Source organism: Battus philenor, unplaced genomic scaffold (assembly GCF_028537555.1).
Source record: "Battus philenor isolate CCGP_79_NKW_IND1 unplaced genomic scaffold, ilBatPhil1.0.hap1 SCAF_13, whole genome shotgun sequence".
Lineage (NCBI taxonomy): Eukaryota > Metazoa > Arthropoda > Insecta > Lepidoptera > Papilionidae > Battus > Battus philenor.
In genome coordinates this window covers 3664153-3685100 of record NW_027181675.1, presented here as the reverse complement: position 1 = coordinate 3685100, position 20948 = coordinate 3664153, and the positions used below count along the sequence as shown (strand labels likewise).

General features: G+C 34.3%; 1 protein-coding gene across 3 annotated transcripts; it reads right to left on the bottom strand.

Annotated features, from left to right (window-relative positions):
• Positions 1-410: 410 nt before the first annotated feature.
• On the bottom strand, positions 411-20155 carry LOC137933364 (uncharacterized). 3 transcript variants are annotated; one of them, XM_068777294.1, is made up of 10 exons: positions 19897-20155; positions 17093-17261; positions 10084-10169; positions 9741-9865; positions 8884-9115; positions 5331-5452; positions 4063-4142; positions 3037-3135; positions 2610-2738; positions 411-1799 (listed from the first exon to the last, which is right to left on the bottom strand). In XM_068777294.1, exons 1-10 carry the CDS (start codon positions 19942-19944, stop codon positions 1717-1719), a joined length of 1173 nt encoding a protein of 390 aa, XP_068633395.1. In that variant the 5' UTR covers positions 19945-20155; the 3' UTR covers positions 411-1716. The 3 variants fall into 3 exon arrangements, with proteins under 3 accessions (XP_068633395.1, XP_068633396.1, XP_068633397.1); XM_068777295.1 differs by having other exon boundaries at positions 8962-9115; XM_068777296.1 differs by lacking the exon at positions 2610-2738.
• Between the last annotated feature and the right edge of the window lie 793 nt (positions 20156-20948).

The following is a 20948-nucleotide window of genomic DNA, read 5'->3' as shown; positions in this document are numbered from 1 at the left end:
TATATTATGACGCAGTCTTCCGGTTCCGATATTGCTCTTGGTTTGGATATTCTAACTTATTTAACATGAACTTAAACAAGATGCTTATTATAATTAGATTCTTGCACTATTGTCATCCGTAGCCAACTTAGATCAGGCTGGCTAAACTATTTGACCTACCTCGAGACACTAGAATCCTCCCCTTTTGGACGTAAACTTTAATTAGTAGTAGGTGAGGTGGAATAAATATTTTTTCCTATCTTTTATTAGATTATATTTGAGAAACATGAAATGGAGTAAACCTAATACGGCTACATGAACATAAATTTTATACTCTCGAGTGGGTAAAAATAAAACACAAATTGATTTGCAATAAATATATTAATATATCAATAATTATAGTAATATTTCAAATAATTAGATTATTAGAGATAAGGCTACAAATACAGCGTTTAGAGGTCTATAATCACTCTCACAAATGTAGCTAAGAACTATTCACACCAGCGGCATTATAAACGAATTATCTTTGGTTTTTGAACACCTAAATTTGTAGTGATCACGTTTATATAAATAACTATAGACATATAGTGCACTTCTATTTAAATTGATGAAAGATGTATAAAGTTATTATTATCTAATCAAAGAGATAAAGACAGTAAAATACACAGTTTATAATGCGAGATCCTCTACATAAAGAATTTAATAATTGATATAATAATTTTCCAGATCACAGATCAAATATTTTTTAACATTTTTTAGTATCCCTACACAATGTTGCAGTTATAAGGATGCAAATAAAGAATCACATTGATTTTTAAGACGATTGCCGCTAATGTGAAAAGAGTATATATGTCTAAGAGACGCCCGCGTACAAAGTTAAATATAAAGATTATTTATGTTTTAAATATGAACGATGTACGCGCGGTCAATTGGGCAGTAAATAGTTTATTTTGGAATGATTATCATATTATCAAAGGAAAACATGTATTGAGCACACAAATTACTAATAAAAAAATTGGAGGAAAGACGTATTTCACGAGAGGACAATCAAAAGATTGCTCTTTTTTCGTTTTTATATTGAATAAATTTAAATTTGATTTCTAAAACTGTATGTAAATTTTTGAAACGATTATTTCTATACAATTGACATCTCATAAGTAGTTGCTCTTAACTTTTTCCAGTCCTATATTACACTTGCTACCACATTATTATGTGCGTTTATCTTTATCATGTCACAGATAGGCTGTTTTCTTTATTTATACAAATAACATAACTCGTTATGTATATTCCATTAAGTATTCTTTAAATTTCTTATACATTTATAATAAGAAATAAAAAATAAATGATGAGAAGCGCAAATCATTTACAAATAAAATAAATATATTTACGTAAATGAAATCGCGGGCCTATTTATTTTTCTAATACTTCAGAAAAGAAAAAAACATTTTTTAATAATGTTGTTTATCTCATATGACAACACAGTCAAAAAATGACAGTAAATTAAATGTTTGCTGTGTAGTAAATAACAGAAAATTAAAATGCCAACAATGTAGCGCGTGCAGAGCACGCAACAAAATAAAAAAAAAACCTCTTAACCACAGAGTATTTAAAGGCATCTATCAAAACATGGCAACACTGCCGATACTAAGGAGGCTAAGACTTGGTGTTCTTTGTCGTTGGTCATCGAGCTTCCTATAAAGGCTTTGTAAATAAAAGGCGATGTTTGATTGTCATCGGTTACGTGTGATCGGTGGTGTGTTTGCGATGGTGGTGACGCCGAGGTCTTGGTCGTGCCTCCCCTGACGCGCCCGCTGCGTTCACTGAAAACCATAGCCGAAATGACATGTTTGACCTACATTAAATGTTGACAGCATTGTTGCAGCGATGCCGATTATTTTATAATCTATAAAGTGTTTAATCGTAAAGAGTTAATGACATTGTTCAAATTTTAAGGATTTTTACGAACAAATTAAATAAAAGTTTTATATTTATACAATTTACAAAATAATAAGGTTAGAATCATGTTCAGTTTTGTTATAGTTTGAAACTGTCTCTTTTCCAATTATGTAGACAATTATTCCCTTATAGTTTAGTTCGAAGTTTCACAAGCTTATAAATAAAAAGTATAATCTTAAAAGAAATTCCAGAAATATTTATAGCTATTACAAAAATTAATGCTCCGATTAATATTTATTTTTTTATTGTACTGATTACGAATAGCAATCATTAAAAAATAATTAATTTTATTAATAAACTTTCAATGAAGCCTAAAGCATGAAAGACTGCTGCAAAGTTTTAACGCCATCTATACAAATATATTGTCAACATTCTATTGACAATTTTTGTGCGTGTGGCCACTTAAATGAAGCTTGCGAATCTAAAATGATATATAATTTCGATACACTAAACAGCCAATATTTTAATAAATAACAGTTGAAAAAATACGTAAGTGATTTATATTTTTAGTTGAGTTTTTTTTGAAGAAATTAAACGTTGCGGTTAATATGTAAGGTTAGTAATGTTACCTTTCACACAGTAGTGACTAAAGCAGAAAAAATACTAAATTACGTCCCACAGCTGTTAATGGGCGATGAGGTTAAAAAAAATTGAAAACATATCATTTTCCTCACCCTTTCCGTGTGGTATCATTTTTGTGACCACAATTTTCAACTCTGGATATGTGGCCAAAGGGTTCGCCCGCAATTTATCTTTCTTATTTAACAAACTGTCTGTGTTTAACTTTTTTAAACGGGTTTCGTCTGAAATAAACAAAAAAGGGGCATGTTCCTAACAACAAGGTAAACATGTTTGAAGTTTAATACATGCAAAATTTATTACTAAGTCAATTTAAAAAATTGAACATAATTTTCGCAATTGCAAAGTGAAGACGCATGTTATAGTCGTTCTAATTTAACTACTTAATATATTTGACTACAACTCATATACTTTTAATAAAGAATGGTATCTAAAAATAGTTAACAAAACAGGGAAAAATATGTTGTACTCCGTGCGAAAGGACAAAAGTAATATAAATTGAATTTGTTGAGAGACTTTTACCTTGTTGTTCGTCAGGTGTTTTGACGGCTGCTGCGTCTCCGTTAGTTACAGGTGGCTTTTTACTTTTTTCGTATCCGTAGTTCCGACCGCGTGCATGAGCTGAATAATAGAATTTACATTCTCATCATATCAGCCGATAGACGGTTACTGTAAGGCATACGTCTGTTCTAGAGATCATTACGATGATCGGTTTTCCACTACCCGCATACAATGACTTACCGTGATCTAAACTACATATTTGTACTATCGTTGTTGTACTATCATTGTTGTAGTACTACATAGTTGATCTATCTAGCCCACGCTGCGTACTATAGATGATAAAAAAATCACTTACTAAGAATAATTTATTAATTTATTAGGGCGACCCAAAAGTAATGTCATTTCCGCCGACATATTTAACAATAAAACCGACAGTTTTACCGCAACGGCATTGAAAATTTGTATACTAGACGGCTAAAGGTTGTTGATAACGAAGGACCGGAAAGTAATGTTGCCATCTAGTATAAAAATTTTGCCGTAGCGGTAAAAATCAATCGGTTTATCTGTAAAATATGACGACAGAAACGTCATTATTTTCAGGTTCCCCTGATACAATATAATATTAGGACGACATTGTTATGGTCGCGGAAGGTCGCTGGATCCAAGTAGCGCAAAACCGGTTATTGTAACGATGTTTAGAGAGTCCTGGGCCTGGCAGTGGCCGTCTATCGATTGACATGATAGTGATATATATAGTTTAAAATAATCTTACTACGTACTACTAATATACAACTATATTCTAACTAAATATCGTCCTAAAAAGATCTTCTAGGACCAAATTAAAATTATCTTCATTCAAGCAGACATTTACACTCTATTTTGAATCGACAATTATAATTGTACAAGTTCTTAAATGTAACAACAGCTTGTAGTTATTTTACAGTGAATAAATAGAATAATATATTAATTACGAACATTAATTTTGTCAGGTTAATATCAAAATATGACGTGACAATGTTATAAAAGTCTAGTTAAATGTATACATACTGTTGGCGAAAATTGTGGCTCGATGCGGCACCAGTTCGGGCAAAGCGAGAGGCCGTCGTCGCGCCCCGCGTGGTTCCGCGCTGTAGATAAACCATTTTCACTACTACCTCCAAGGAAACGTACGTTATATCTATATGAGAAAACTTTAGACTTATAGCTTTTTGTTTCGATGCCAACAAGTATTTGGATCGTGTCATTTGCCATGAGGAGAACGCTTTTTCATTTTACATAAATAAGCCGTGTACATCTAAACCAAATTCCGGCAAAAACAAATTCTTTGACTCTTTAGCTGTGTTTCTTTCGTAAAACGCCTTGTTTGTCCACAGAGTATTATATACTGCCTAGGTAACGGTGAATAAATATTTTTGAAACAAAAAATAATAGCTATTTTTCAAAATAAATTAGGCAACCACTGGTTTAGTCTAAGTATAGATATAACTAATAAGTCTAGCCAATGTGTACAAATGTATATAAAATGCCAAAAATAAAGAAGAAAAAATGTTATATATTTAATGAAATCAGGTGTTATTTTGCGGAAGTCAATCCTAAGTAAGAAAAGGACCAATATTTAGCCACTTCCGCACATGCAGTGGTAGTCGTGCATTGAAATGCACCGCCCGCCAGCCCGCTGATAAATGCACATGCGGCAAACAATGCGAATTACACAACTACCACTGTTAAAACACTCAACATGTGTTTTACCCCTCCACGGGGCATCTTCAGGAGTTATGGTACACCGATTAGTGCCAAACACAGAGTCCACTAATCAGGTACACATTTATTAGCGGGCTAGCGGGCGGTGCACTTTGTTGCACGACTACCACTGCATGTGCGGAAGTGGCTAAAAAATGTTATTTCGTTTTGAATAAAGCGTAGAACTAACAAATCAATTTTAGTAGGACTTATCGCTTTCTATTATGTACTTTATCACTTACCATCATAAAGAATTTAATCCTTTACATTATGAATTTTGTAACTTATCACACATCATTATCGTGATCATTATATTACGAAAAAAGTTAATGGCTTTGTAATATATTCTTTATGATTGTTTAAGTCAACCCTTTTTGGGTTTCTGTAGGGGAGGGAAGTGGGGGGTTGAATGGCAATAGGATTTTTACAAGTCAGATTGTTCACTACATAAATAAACTTATTCTTAAAAGCAATTAATAAATAAAGAGAATTAATTATCTGATTAAATGTAATATTGTCGCGAGTAAATAGATTATGTATATATGAATAGTAAAATAGGCGAAGCACGAACTCACTCTCTTATTGGATCGGTCCAGAAGTCCTGCACGGGAGGGAAGTGGTACGTGTTCTGGAAGCCGAAGCTGTCCAGGCCGCTGGCCCGCAGGCTCGCGTGGAGGGAGTTCTTCATGCACTGCAACTGTGCCGGCGGGTAAGTACGCTGGTTACGAGAAATGTCACATGCGCCGGATTTTAGGCGCGGGAAAGCCTAGCTGTGAAGATCTAAGCGTGCCTATGGACTTCGTGCTGCTTTTGGAATACGTATAGACTGATATGGAATGACACTTGAAGAAGTTTTATAATACTTTTGTCATTTAGGATGTGTTTACACGTGGAATTTTATATGCATTATGGGGAACCTTACTGAAAATCTGCAGTTAAGGTGTACACTGCAGTACGTAGCAGAGTTAGGCTTCCTACTGTTCGTATTCTTGATATATATTGTAGGTTTTAATTTTAATCTGAACCACCAATAAAAATCTTCCTTTTCTATTTGATAGTTAGGCACAAAAGGCAGCTTGTAAAGAGTTAAATATAGAAATTTGAAATATACCAACATTGTAACTCATACAATTGTTTTGAAGTTTATGCTATATTCTCTTTAATTATTTGTTTGTTTACAACAGTCTGTACCTGCAATGTGTACATTTGATAGTGACATATCAAAACATGATAATTCCATGATGTCTTAATTTTTGAAAATGGCCAAAACCCAGTTGCCGGTAATGACTCGTACCAAACTTTTGGTAATATTATATTTTAAAAAAGTATTACATATCAGAAATGTATTATGATGTGTTCTGATTTTGTTTAATAATATTTTTAAACATGGTAACATTATAATTTTAAAAACTTACAAGTTAAAAGGCTGTTTACTACCATAATAAGCACGATTTGAAACATGGTATGTTCCCTAACGCGCGACATAATTTTATAGCATTTTGTCAAAAGTCATCGCTTTTTTTTACCAAATATGGAATTATTATGTTTTGTTCCATCACTCCTTATTTATAATGTACAATAATATACTAATATATAATGTTTTAAATACATATTATAATACTATCAAAATATGTTGATATATTATAAATTTTCGATAAGTTTTCGCCACGTTATAAAATATACAATGAATATTTCTCAAGGCTTCAAAACAGTAACGTATTTGCCGACTTTATGTAGAACTGGTAACACTGATTGGTTATTTTTAATTTTCAATTCTAGAGTGGTATATTATGTTCAGTGGTAAATTACACAAGTGGTAGCTCTGCGGTAGAAGACTGAGACTTGCGATCGTAGGTCACGGGTTCGATTGCCGGAATACAATGTTATATAATTAACACTTTGTGCATTAATTATATAGGATTGTTACTGCCCACAAAACAAGTTTCCAAAAGATAGGCAGCAACGCCCTCTGCATACCAAACTGTGATCGCCAAACCGCTTGGCAAGCGTGGTCGTATAGATATCTTTGGAGGAGACTTATCCTTTGCAATAGGCTTCTATGGGCTGAAACGACTACGACTAAAGTATAAAATGCGAAGCCTGATATAGTGGAAATGATTACAAAGATGTTCATTGAAGATAGGTGGCGTTACCATCTTTGCATTTTAATTGTTTGATTTTTTCTTGAATGATATGTATATATAGTGTTAATATATATTCTATGTTAATTAGCTAATTACTACCGTTACCAAAAAGTAAGGTGAAATTGTTTTTTAAAACTCCCGAGAATTAGGAAGGCACATAATTTTTTCTGGGTTAGTAGGACTGTCTGTAGCATTTGTAAGGCGTCTGTTTGTTAAAAGTTGGAATGTCATTTGACACAGCCCAAACCATTATGAAGGATGTTTTGTGTCTCAGACGCGTCAAGTTCCATTTTTCTGTAATAAATAGCGACAATAACTCGACTCGTATCATTCCACAATCACGGGGTTTTCCTGATGTGGCTCTGTGCGACTTCTAGTTATTCAGCAGCAGTTATATTTATTAACTTATTAACTTGCAGGGCAATGCGGAAACGCCGTTTTAAACGATTGAGGAGATAAAAACCGAGTCGAAGTAAGTATTGAAGGCTATACATGAAAAATACGAATCAGACTGTAACGTAGACTAAAAAAAGCGTTGTCAAAAGTGCGTTTTATCAGACGAAGATTACTTTAAAGGGGATGAAGTTGATTTGGAAGAATATATAAAGAATTTACATTATATAAACAAATTCACTTTACTTTTTGATAATAATATTATATCTAGAATCTATAGACGAGCGTCCGTCGCAATCCGCCGATAAATGTATGTTATATATGTTACGTTATATATGTAATATTGTGCTGTCGTGAATAATGCTATATGTTATAACGCTGCGCTGTTATAATGTTAATATATATATATAGTTTTTCTTTATTTAATTTATTAAATAACATTAAAAGAAATATATATTGAGCGCTTTGAATACGAAAATTACATAGACCTTGTAAATATAGCTTTTAAAATAACGTTTACTGTTTTATAAGCATTATATTATTACAAACACGCAATAATATATTTATTTAAATGAAGGACAAATAATTTAAACTAGCGCAGTAAATGTTATAAAGACATTAAGAGTATACTCAATATTTTACAGCGAGTACTATCAATGTCATTAATTATATATAAAATGATAGTGTTAGCACAATTATAAACGACATTGAACGCAATTAAACACACAGTCATGTAGCGCTGCGTAGCGGTAATCAGCTTATAAGTAGCGCTAAGTTGGTGTGCACTACATTAGTAATGTTAAGTATAGTGGTCCGTGTCGATATCTGCGCTACGTAATAGCGCCATGTAAGGCTGCGTAGCAGCTATGCTACGTAGCACTAGATGTAGCAGGGTGAGCGCTATTCATCACTACCTCTTGTTAGCGATAGGTATCAATAACCATCAAATTTATTATGTATCGGTTTCTTATACAGAACATTAGCGAAGGCTACGCTGTTTGACTTCGTAACGCTAGTGAGCGATACGTAGGAGAGATGAGCGCTACGCAGCTCGATTTGTAGCGCTAATTAGTGGTATTTGACGTGTATAAGTACTAAGTAACGTCATTACGTAGCACTTGCATGTAGTACGTAGATAGAGTGAGCGCTACGCAGATTAATACGTAGCGTTAGTAAGTGATACGAATCAAGTGTGAGCGCTACGCAGCTTTATTATGTAGCGCTTGTAAGCGGTATGTAGAAGGGGTGCGCGCTACGCCGCTCGATTACGTAGCACTTGGATGCAGTACGTAGAGAGGGTGAGAGCTACACAAATCGAAACGTAGCTCCAGTTCAAAAGATATCGAGAGCAAGCGCTACGCATCGTAGTCACGCTTAATACTGCTAGATAGTCGTTCGGAGTGTGTGTAAGTGCTACGAAACGTGATGACGGAGCGTCAGATAACGACACGCAGCTCGACGCGTAGCGTTAGTGGTATTTGAAGGGTGTGAGCGCTACGCAACATTCGGTAGCGCTAAATAAAGAGCCGCGACGAGTGTGAGCGCTACGCAGCGTGACGCATGCACGTGGTTGTTGCGGCGTGCGACGTACGTGTGCGTGTCGGGCGGCGGCGCCGTCGAACAAGAGGTTCGTGACCGCGCCGCCCGCGGGCGCCGCGCCGCCGAGTACCTCTCTGCGCTGGCGCTCGGCGTCGCCGCGCAGCCGCCGCACCAGCCGCTCGGCGTCTGCCAACCGCGCGCGAAGTGAGCCGCGGCTCTCCGCGCCGCCCTCGCCCTCTTCACCAGCCTGCTCGCCGCAGTTCGACTCCACGGAGCGCAGCTTCCTGGAATACCATTCCCTATACACCTTGCTCTCATACCATGTTAACCATTAAAATTATATAATTAAGTGAGGGTACTCTTGTAAGTAGCACAAGGGTCACCAACCCCCGATTATTCTAAATAAAAGCGTTACTGCAGTTCCTTTCACACTTCTCACTGCGCCATACCCTTTAAGAAGTGGTAGAGATGTTAGCTAAATCCGCAACGGCAACCGACCAATTTCGTCGTCTCGGGCGCCCTTGAATCGAAATGCTAAAAGGGTATTTTCAACGAGTGACAACTGAAGCCGAGGTCCTCTTGTCCTAGCCTAGTCACTCCGTGGAGCGTCCGCCTAAGTGATCTAGGTGCTTGATCTACCAATTCAGTGTAATTGTAGTTTGTAGCGAGCCGAGGCTATCCAGGTAGCTCTCGAACTTGGCTACCTTAAAAATGGTTCCAGGCTAATCGATCTCTGTGCCCTGCAATCTGCAATCACCACTTCAAATAAATACTTTAGTTTTTTTACAATGGAAAAAAGAAAATTTTTCGTAGCTCCGCTTATGTGAAACTCAATTTATTCGTAATGTTCACCAGGACTACTTTGAGAACTAATGAATTAGATAAAGAAGTTAGAAGAATGTGTCGTACTCAGTCTGCGCGTCGAGGAGTCTCTGCAGCTGCTGTGCCCGTGCCTCTGCCGCCCGGGCTTCGACCCTCGCAGTGGCAGCTTCGCGTTCCAACCGGCACACCTCCGCGCGAAGCGATTGTACCTCCTAGACAATATATTTACTTTTACTCTCTACACAAAATTTTTTCCTGTTAGTAAATAGATTTAAGTGCAACTATAAATAAAATAGTTTCGTAAAAAATATTAACTAGTTTTGTAAGGTCTCTGCCGATTTATGGCAGAAGTTGAAAGCGTTAGATTTATGTTGGAGTGTGAAATTTTCTCTAGAACTTCTGAAGGAACCATGTCTATAAAACTAGTTACCTCGTTAGGGTCAGTTGCTTCTTCATCGGGCGGTGTGCTGACTTTGGGTGCGGAGTCCTTGTTGAATAGCAGCTGGAACTGGAGATCTGCGAAAAATGTCACTAAATCACTAAAATATATTAAATTAAATATTTTAACGCTAAATTTACATTAAAATACTGAAAGAATCTTTATTCAAACAAGCATTTACAAGCATTTTTGTACCGTTATTTTTAAAATTTAAAAAAAATTTCACTGTAGTAAATCTGTGACAAATGCTGATATGTTGAGAAGAGCTAGAAGCTTAACAGTGGCTCTTTTTAAATGAATCTTAACAATGTTTGGTGTATACATTATAATATTAATTCTTCAAATGAATCAACTAACCAAGTTGTGCATAATTCGATTTACTTTCACCAAGAACCAGTGGTTTGTTAAGTTACATGGTCGTCTGCAGACGATATAGCCCAAACAACTTAAGACGCGTTTGCCGCTTATCATTTAAGACCAATCAAAATGTAAGACAGCACATCTTAATATCTATGACTTTTTATATCAGAACAAATAAAAAGTTCATCTGGTAAAATATAAACTGACCATTAATTGATTGACTACCGTGAATTCAATTTCAAAATATCAGTAGGCGTTTAAGAATTGTAAATGAAAAGCTTATACCGGCTCGGATAGCTGTTCTGCTGAGAAGAGCCGACCAGAAACAACAGTTACACTTTTTAAACAAATTTGAATAATTTTACATGTATACATTATAATATCAACCATGTTAATGATTCAACAAACTAAGTTCCATGTATTTTGATCAACTAAAAACTTTTGAATGCTATAATAAGATATATTTAATAAAATTTTTGAATTTTACGTTTAAAGCTAAGAAACGAAAGATCTAAGATATCTTGTGGGATTTATATTCTACATCCATACACCCAGACCCATGAAGGATTTGTTAAGTTTTTGGAAAGGAAATTTAGGCGTTACGAGTTTATTTTTATTTCTTGTATTTATCAGGTGTCTTTCACTATTTTTTATACAAGATTTTAAACTATATCGCATAAATAAAACGTTAATATAATGTATTATATTATATATATTGCAAAGCAATCGTTGGAATGCCAATTTGTTTAAAAATATCTCTCAGGGAACCTCTGGCTTAGACTATCCTTTTCTTAGTTTTAAGTCTACAATTAAAAATAAATATTAAATAAATCTTTATAAAGGTTTATTAAGTTTATTAATCCTTAATAATATTTATTTAATATTATCTTTTTATTTAAGATTTAAAGCAAAAAAAAATAAAAGTCTAAGATATCTTGTCGAAATTTATAATTTTTTTGCACTCAGGCCAATGAACAATTTGTAAATTTTTATTAATCAAAATTTTAAATTATTATGGTTACTAAAAATTGAAATAGGCATAATAATATCTCTAAAGTTGTTGGGATGATATTTTGTCAATAATAATCGATTTGATCGGTATGTAAATAATGATATCCTCGTATCACGGGAAACACCCGTACCTAGCCGTACTCGCACGATGAAGTTCGACTAACGTATTGCGAAGTCCGCTTGACTATTCCCACGGAACGTCCTTCGACTTCTAGTGCTTATTATATATATTTGCTATCACAAGATAAGACAACCTAGAGAGACTACAAATTCGACATTTTCTCTACATGGCTTTACTAGAAATTTACTCTTTTAACACAGACCACATATGACAAAGAACGGATGACCCCTGGAGCCTTAAGGTTTTGTTAAGCTTCTGCGTCTTCCGGCAACCCTAACAAGGTCAAAGTCGTCGTCTTAACAAGGGTTAAAGGCGCTGGATGCAAGCCAGTTCCAACCGGTTCTATAGGAAATTTGTGGCAGTACATCGTATGGCCCAAGTGATAATGATTGGTTATAGGACGAAGCTAGGCCGACTGAAAATGACGATTTACTACAAATAATAATATTTATACTTTAAGAATTTGGCTGACTTATTTGTCAATTTAAAAAATATATTAAAATACTATGGGAATGGAGACACAAAGATGTGCTGTTTTAATTGTTATTGTTTAAATGCTTACGTTTTTTTTGTTATTCATATTATTTAAATGACTTTTAAAACTACACGTAACCTGTTATCAATTGTGTATAAGGAAGTCATTTTAATTCTCAAAAGACAATTATAAAAAGAGAATGTTAGGCCAAAGAACGATTTTATAAAAGTTTTGGATAATTAAAAAGAAATATTTATAGCAATATTAAAATTGTTTGTTTTAAAACAAACGTAAGAATATAATTTTAAAAATTTCACAGCACTAGCGTGAAAGCAACTTTACAAGGTAAGTCATTGAAATCTTTGATAGCGGTCGCGGAGCGATGATATCACGCTTGTGGGTAGACATTGCAATTTATTGCATTAACGGCGATATTAATGACTCATGTAATTGTAACGAGTAGCGAGCCTGCCTACCTATTAACACGAGATTTTTTCTGCTTTCAAAAGTATGCTATAAAAATAAAAATTAAAATAAAATTGAGGTCCTATATAGTGATATTTTTTATTCAAGTTTCAAGGTTTCCGAACGCAAGAAGAGCCAACAACAAACTCAATCACGTCAATAATTCGGTCAGGGTATGTAATCAGCTTGATAAATACTATTTGTACTGACACTTCGTGTAAAACACTCTTAACTAAAGACAGGCTCTCCTCAACTTAATAAATCATAAGTTATTTTTGCCCCGTTTCCCCCAGAGAAACAGATTACTTTGACAAACTTCTAATTGAAAGGGAAGTAGACAGTAAATGACCACGTCGACGATCTATTCTCTGGTCTGATGGAGTCAAGTTCATAACTGGATTCCCTGAGAAAAGCAAATGACAGATGCATGGAAACAGCCCACCTTTGTAGTTTTTTAAATAGTCCGACAGTTCTTTATAAAGGACTCGATCTGTAGCGACGAAAAGATTAAAAAAAGTCTTACGTCTGCCTCAAGGAGGTATGATTTATTCAATATTTTTTGCGCTTTAGATCATTTTGTTTTTAAATATTTACGTTTACCTGAAGTAATGAAACAACTAAAGAAATATTTTTATTTTATTGTTTACTATTGTACATATTTATTTCATTATTAATAAAGAGTTGAGTGATATGAAAAGATAATGATAGAATATGTAAGAATAAAATAAAGATTAGAAATAAAATTGTACCTAGTCTAAGAGTAAAAAAGATGAGGAAAGGAAGGCGATGAAAGCAAGAAGGAATGAAAGAACAAAAAAAATTGCAAGATATTGTGAAGGATAAAATGAAAGAATAAAAGAAATTGAGAAGAATGAAAGTGAGTGTAGAATAAAGATAAAACCCTGAAAAAAATATTTGTCCCTGTCCCAAACAGAATAGGGGTACGAGAGGCTCCCAATAGCGGGGGCCATAAAAAAAGAGTTGAATGATGTGCTAAACACAATGTCTTATTTATTTTATTATTTATAAGTCATTACTTACAAGATGGCAAAAGGTCACTAAACAAAATAGTGCCGATATACTCTAGTAAAATATAAATAAAGTTCGAAAAAAATGTATCTAAAATTTTTATAGAAAATTCAGAACTTTTCCCCCAACATAATAGATATTAATGTTACTTTACATTTATTTGTGTTCTAATCAACATGGGCATAATTACGAAAACTTGAATTACCTCCATGCCATTTCATTATTATACAAATAGAAATTGCGTACGAAACGTAAACGTATAACTTACGTAAGATTATTTTTAATTAATTATATAACAACATGAGTTTAAAGATCTTAATCATGAATATTTTAACTATGATGTAAAATATCACTGTTGGCAAACCAACTTTCCAATTAGCTGCGTACATTTACTCGCATACAGGGTGTTTGGTAATTCATGTAAAAGCTTCAACCGTGTGAATATAATTGAATGATTTGCTTAGATAAAAATTTATTCAACATAGGAACGTTTTACAAAACTCTTATTAATCGTCAACTTGTTATCTATTTATATTTTAATACACTTTATTTTTGACCCTACTCTGCTTCGTATGATGTAATAGTTTTAGAGAAGAAGCATGAAAAAACTCCTGAACAACACCATCTTTTCATAAAGTTTAACACATTTATATACATACAGTACCCGACGATAAATATTGCACTTCGACCTTCAGAAAGAGACAATCGGCTAATTTTTGTTTCGTAGAGCACTATCTCTGTCCCACACTCATTATGTGGCGTTTTGTCAGTCGTTGTATTTTGTGCGACAGAGATAACGCTCTATGAAGCCCAAATTAGCCGATTGTCTCTTCTCAAAGGTCGATGTGCAAAATTATAGTCGGGTACTGTATACTTTATCAAACAGCCTAAATGATCATGCGACATAACTGCTAAGGTTACTTATGATATCTACTAAATATTTTAAATTAAATAAGCCTTTTTCATCAATTTATCTTTAAAATGCTTTTTCAATTTTTTTCATGATAGTCCAATAATCTTTTGCGGCATTTAATTTAAAAAAATGTTCCCATTTGTAATAAATAAATTAGAGATTTTTGCAGTCAAAACTTTGGTATAGCCAATTTTTCATGGTACCTTGTAAATACACTATGGACGTCCCCTATATTTTTGATTTTATTATAAATGTACATAATATTATCATAAATATATTGTGAGACCACTGTAACAATTTGACATTCATCTATTTACAATCTACCTGTATAAAATGAAATAAGTTATATTAATTTATTCTCTTCTAGCGACGGGGCAGTACGTTCTGCCAAAATTAAGTTTTCTAGATAGTAAACAATAATTAATTTTAATAAGTACTAATTTAATTTTTAAAAACACTTTCTCACTGTATTTTTATTATTTTTGAATTTAACATACCGTATAGTATTTGACAGAAAACGAAAATGTTTTACACGGATGAGAATCATCCTGTATATTCATTGCACGTTAATTTGTTGATCTCGTTTACTGGCACTAGCCTCGGTGTCGTTGCATAAGTTGCTGGGTGCACGAAACTACTTAAACGGTTTAAGAAGCCCCGATCAGTCCGGCGTTTTGCACTGGCTTTCTTATCGCTTTATGATGCAGCGGAATATTGCGGTCAACTTGTCTTAAATCAATGGTAACCTAACATTTCTTTAAGTGTCCACATATACGTATTAGCAATTATTGTTGCGGCTGAAAAAAAAACAGTATTTAATGATTTCTTACTTACAAGTTGAAGTAAACAATATTAACATGTTTTAATTATTTCCTGACGTTACAGTGGTTGGTTTTTTATGGCCCTATTTTCGAGACCTCTAGTTTAACCCTTATCATGGGTGGAAAGGCTCTTTATTTACATTATAATTTTTCAAAAGAATTTTTTTTTCTAATCTTATCTTTTGTCCTCCTCAATGTCTTTCATTATTTCCTCTAATTTCTTTTACAATTATCTTTCATTCATTTTCATACATCACCTCACATTTTATTTCTCACAAACCCTGTTTATTTTCTTACCATCTATATCATGGATGCAAAGAACGCGGCCCGCCGGTCGAATATTGGTGGCCCGCCGACAGCAAAAATAATACTCTCGTACATTCGAAAAATATTGAATTCTATTCCAGAATAAAACTAAAAAAAATTAATTACCCATACTTCTGACGGCCGGCCCGCCATCAGTTCATGATTTGCCCGAGTGGCCTCTAGTCTTAATATTAAGTAATATAGTGCTCGGAGTTACAAACAGTTGTTTAATTTAAAATATTAAGGTTACATGGACCTGTGAAAAGGTCATCGATAAGTAAGTCGTAAGGTAAGTAGATCTTTTAAAGAGCCTGCAATTGCTTCATCCACGCAGTGAGATAACAAAGCACCTTCCACTTAATAATACAGCAAGCAGTCGTGATTTCTCGATTTTGAGTCAGAATGCTAAACGTTTATCAAATAAGTCCCAAGTCATGTTCCACCCTTGGAGTCCTCAATCCTTAGTTATTACACAGGCAGGCCTTCTAAGTAATCTGAGTTTGATGGCCTGCCAATGTTAAACTAAATAATGTAACGACTTGAGCTAAGGTTTCAGAAAGCAACGAGTTTAGTCTCTTTAAATTTGAATTAGTAAATATAAACGGGCAAATCCGGAGAATTTTCGATCATCAAATATTTTTTTACTAATTTTTACATGTCCAACTTTGTTTTTCTTTTTCTATCCAATACCTACGTTAGAGTTATGGAGAGAAACAAACAGAAAACATTGTATTTTGCAAATAAATGTTCGAGAACTATTGGCGGAATTATTGACGTAATTATCATATGTGTGTGTAATTTGGGTGGATATTATATCCTCCAATCTAAGTATGTGTTTATCAGTAATTATATAGTAGATATAGTGTTAATTTTGTTTATAATAGTATATAGTATTGTAGGGATTTTCACTTTTGAATACATTTGAAAACAGAAGAGATTTATGACGAGTGCGGTTCAGGAGATGAACTCAAAGAACAGATCACCACGAATCGTCGGTTATATATTCGACGTCGAGGTTTCCGGCTGCGGATGAGAAGGTCTAATATATTTTCCCATCACTCGAAGTTTAAGTCCGCCATTGCACAATATTTGTAAAAATGTAAATAAATTCATATATGTATATAAAAATATAAAGATAAGAAAGACATTTTTTTAATATGACTCAGCTAGAAGCTTATTAACCTAATATTGAGTAACAAAAATAGCTTAGTGATAGCACTTTCGACGGCCTTGGGCTCGGAAGGTATAGGGTGGCAACCACCGCTCGGTAGACGTGGCGTGGGTCACAGGAAGTTGTGAGAAAAGAAGATCCTTGCAATAAACGTCTTCCGGCCGATATGATGATGATGAAACACCGTTCGCACAAATCGTGTTTTGAAAAATCTAAAACATGTGCGAACAAGATCTAATAAAGGGAAACAATGAAGGCACCGACGTTAATATCTGCGGGATAAAGACACTTAAAAAACAGCGGCTTGCTATGCAGGATGTTGTGTTACCTCTATTTCGCTCGCGGAGGGCTTCGATCTCCGCATGGAGGCCGCTGAGCATCAAACGGTGCTGCTCTTGTAAGAAACGCACGCTGTGTTCCAAGTGCGCCACCCGAGCCGTCGCATCTCCTCCCACGAAGAACCCGCTCGTGGTTGCTTCTGGAGGAGACTTCTTCACCTGTAACAACAACTGAAACTTCAACTGACTGGAACTGAAACTTGAACTTCAACTGAAAGATGACTTAACCCTTGGAGTCTATCGGGACATACGTGTTCCATTTTTTTTTCGAGACTACTGGGCTTAGTATGTCCCACCTAAAATGTTTCATCGGACACATATGTCCCGGCCCTTAACGTAAAAAGGGCGTAACCTGCATTCATAAAACTAATATTTCTTGATATAGTATCCACATTTATATTAAATTTGACCTCAGATATATCACAAGTATAAGAAAAATAAATCAGACTCCAAAGGGTTAAGAGTAATGATTCTTGAGTACATTTATTCAAAAATTGTAAGACTAGAAGAGATGTAAGTAGCAAAGAATTTAGGTCAAGGAAAGAAGGAAAAAAATTATGCTAATGGGAGGAAATGACGTCACTTATTAATAAGACTAAATCATCATCTCGTCAGCCGATAGATAATCACTGCAAGGGATAGTCTTCCCACAAAGGTTGCCATCATGACCAAGTTTGCACTGCCGGCATCCAGTCACTTCTCGCGATCTTGATTATATAGTCAGTCCATCTAGTGAGGGGCCTGCCTATTTTTAGTCGGTACTCGTGGTCACCAATCGGGAACCTCTAAATCTACTGCAGACGGGCAGTTCTCTTAACAAGCTATCAACTCATACGAGCTATGTATTTGTATACACTTAATAGATCCTTGGCCAAGTTTAACCAAATGCATTGCAATCATATTTTCATGAATTACAGCAGCTCTATTATGGAAGTACTTTTTATTCCATCATTATTATATGTTTTAGCTTTTAAAATACAAAATTCTTTCGTATAATTTTTGTTAACCTTTCTCTAAAACATAAGTTACTATAGCTTGAATAATTTCAAATTATTCTTTTTATATTTATATCATTTAAGCCGTAGGAGATGTGGCCTCCTTGTACCAATACGACGAGTAGGAAGCGGCTTACAATCAGCCTCATGCAACGACCTTAATCAAGAAGTCTGTCTATCTTGTCTACTGGTCTGATCTCCACTCCTGTATCATAAGGTCCCAGCGATTTTTTTATTCTGTGAGCTATGTGGATTGCCAATAGACTTACCAAACGTATTTAGTAATTTATATCGTTAAAAAGCTAATATATTTTACTTATAAAAGATACTCAAATTAAATATTAATGAATATAATCTTTAATTTAGCAACAACAAAAAAATAAACAAAGAATTGTTATATTTTAATTGTTATGGGAATCGAATGAATACAATGGGATTATGTTGATAAAGCTTAATCGTGAATAGCTAAGTGTACATAAGAAGTGATTCAAAACGACTCAATAGACAAAAACAACAACGTCTATAAACTGTTCTAAACAAAACAAGGATAGACACAGATTGCAATAACACAACCGACCGCCGAAGATTTTCAGACGAAGCGCTGAGATATTTTGAAACGCAATAAACACGGTTTGTTTTCACCGGTAAAACCATTAGAAAACATTGTTATAAAAATAAATAATACCTCGTAATTGTATATACCATTTATTTCACATTTCTTATAAATTCTATTAACATTTGAGATTTTGTTCATTTTTTTATTTAATGAAGGCGAGATGTTATCTTTGCATCCAGGAAAAATTTCAGGTAGATATATAATTTTCTTAAATTATACATGAAATGTCGCGAGTTTATTTTCCATAATAAATTACAAAGAAATTTATCAAGATAAATAAATATTTTCCGCCATTTTGAATATATTATATTCATCACGTGTGTTAATCGTTAAAGGAAAATTTGGAAAAACCATGTCGATGCTATAGGTGTTTTCCCGTAATGTCGTTGACCTATCCCGTCATTGGCTTGCAACAATGGATTGTTGTTCACGTCAGATCTATTAATTTCAGGATTTAAACAAGTTTCAACATTGCTAAATGTAGCGCTTTTTCGTAAATTTATACAGACAAATTTATTACGCAGCATAATGAAAATGTTACGAAATTAAAGGTAAGAAATAATTTGAATATTATTTAATATACGTATACGTACGTAATACGTACGGGTATAAAGTGAAATTAGCGAAATAAGGGCTAACAACATAGTGTGCAGAGGAAAAATTATCCTTAGGAATTAAGTTTTATATGTAAGCATAACTGTATTAATAAGATAATATGCGAACGGAAAGGTAACGCATAATACGAAAAACGAAGAAAGAAATTATTTAAATTAAAGAAAAACCAAAAAAAAAAACCGTAATGACCGCGCTTAAGAATAGAAAACTTAGTTTTACATTTTTAATTTACAAATAGACATTGTTAATTTTATAAAATAAAGTAATAATGCAGGAGAAAAAATATCCTTTGGAACTAAGTTTGGCATCAAAGAAAGGCTTTCTTTTTTCAAATTTATATACGTGTTATAATGTATTGTATATTACGAAATAAGGGACAAAGAGATTATTTAAAATAATAAAATATATAGTTAATGTATACTTTTAAAAATAGAACAACTTAGTGGAGTTAATAATAAAGAAATGCATTTGACATTTAGAAATTGTTATTGCTAGTACTTAAATAAAAAAAAACCGAAGTGAAGTCAATAATATGATGTGCAGTGGAAAAATCATCCCTTGAGCTCACCTGCAGCTTAGCGAAGGGCGCAGCCGGCACAAGTACCTTCGAAGCCATCGCAGCAAACGGAGCAGCCGAACTGCGAAAATCTTTTGTTTTGATTTAAGATGCGGCGCGCGCGCGAGTGCAACTGAACGCCATTTGCACGGGGCCTTGCGCTACGCGTAATAATTAAAAATAAAATCGACCAGCGCGAAAACACTTTGATTGCAACTATTTCGGACGCGACCTTGAACCACTGACCGGAGCAACGTTCACTACGAAAGGCGGGTTCTCGCGGTCTGCAGGGCTGGGTTGCGCCGGGCGAGGGGTGGATCATGGCGCGGGCGGAAGGAGGGGGGGTGCACTATCGATCGCGCAGCCGTACGCGACCTGTACCGCTGACTCACGGGGGCCCGTCATTAGCCATCTGTGGCGCAATGCCAATTGTCGCGTCCAGTTTTCATGACACCTCTCCTAACGATGATAGCTCAATTTTCTCATAAAATTCAGATATATGCTTCTACAGGACAAACAAAACAATATATCATTTTTAGTCCAGATCATTTATATTTAAACTCTACTGATTTTATTTGCGAATTCATTTCGCGTCTTCTAGGCAAAGGCCCTGCCTTAGCGAGTCCTTGAACTTGAACTTCGTATTTCGGTAATTTGCACCACGTCATAAGATTTTAAATTTGGAAGAAAAATTCCCTAATTATTTACAGAAAATAAATACATCAAGACACTATAATTAAGCAAAATTATATTAGTAGCGTAAATTTTTTTCTAAATAATTTGATAGGATAACTATACATAAAATTAGAAAACATCGGATATGTTGGAAGAAAAAGACAATATTTTTAAGGTAATATTATTAAAACTAATTAACGATTATAGCTTTTATTATACCCAAACATACGATAACAAATTCGTTATCTCATTGTAAGTGTGTCGAGCGAATCTATGTGTCGTAATTAAATTTTCATTTTGTTGCAGTAGATATGGAATAAAGTACAAGTTATAATTAAAATAGTGACTGGTTTGATACAATAATAGGTATCAGTATTTCGTTTGAGCTT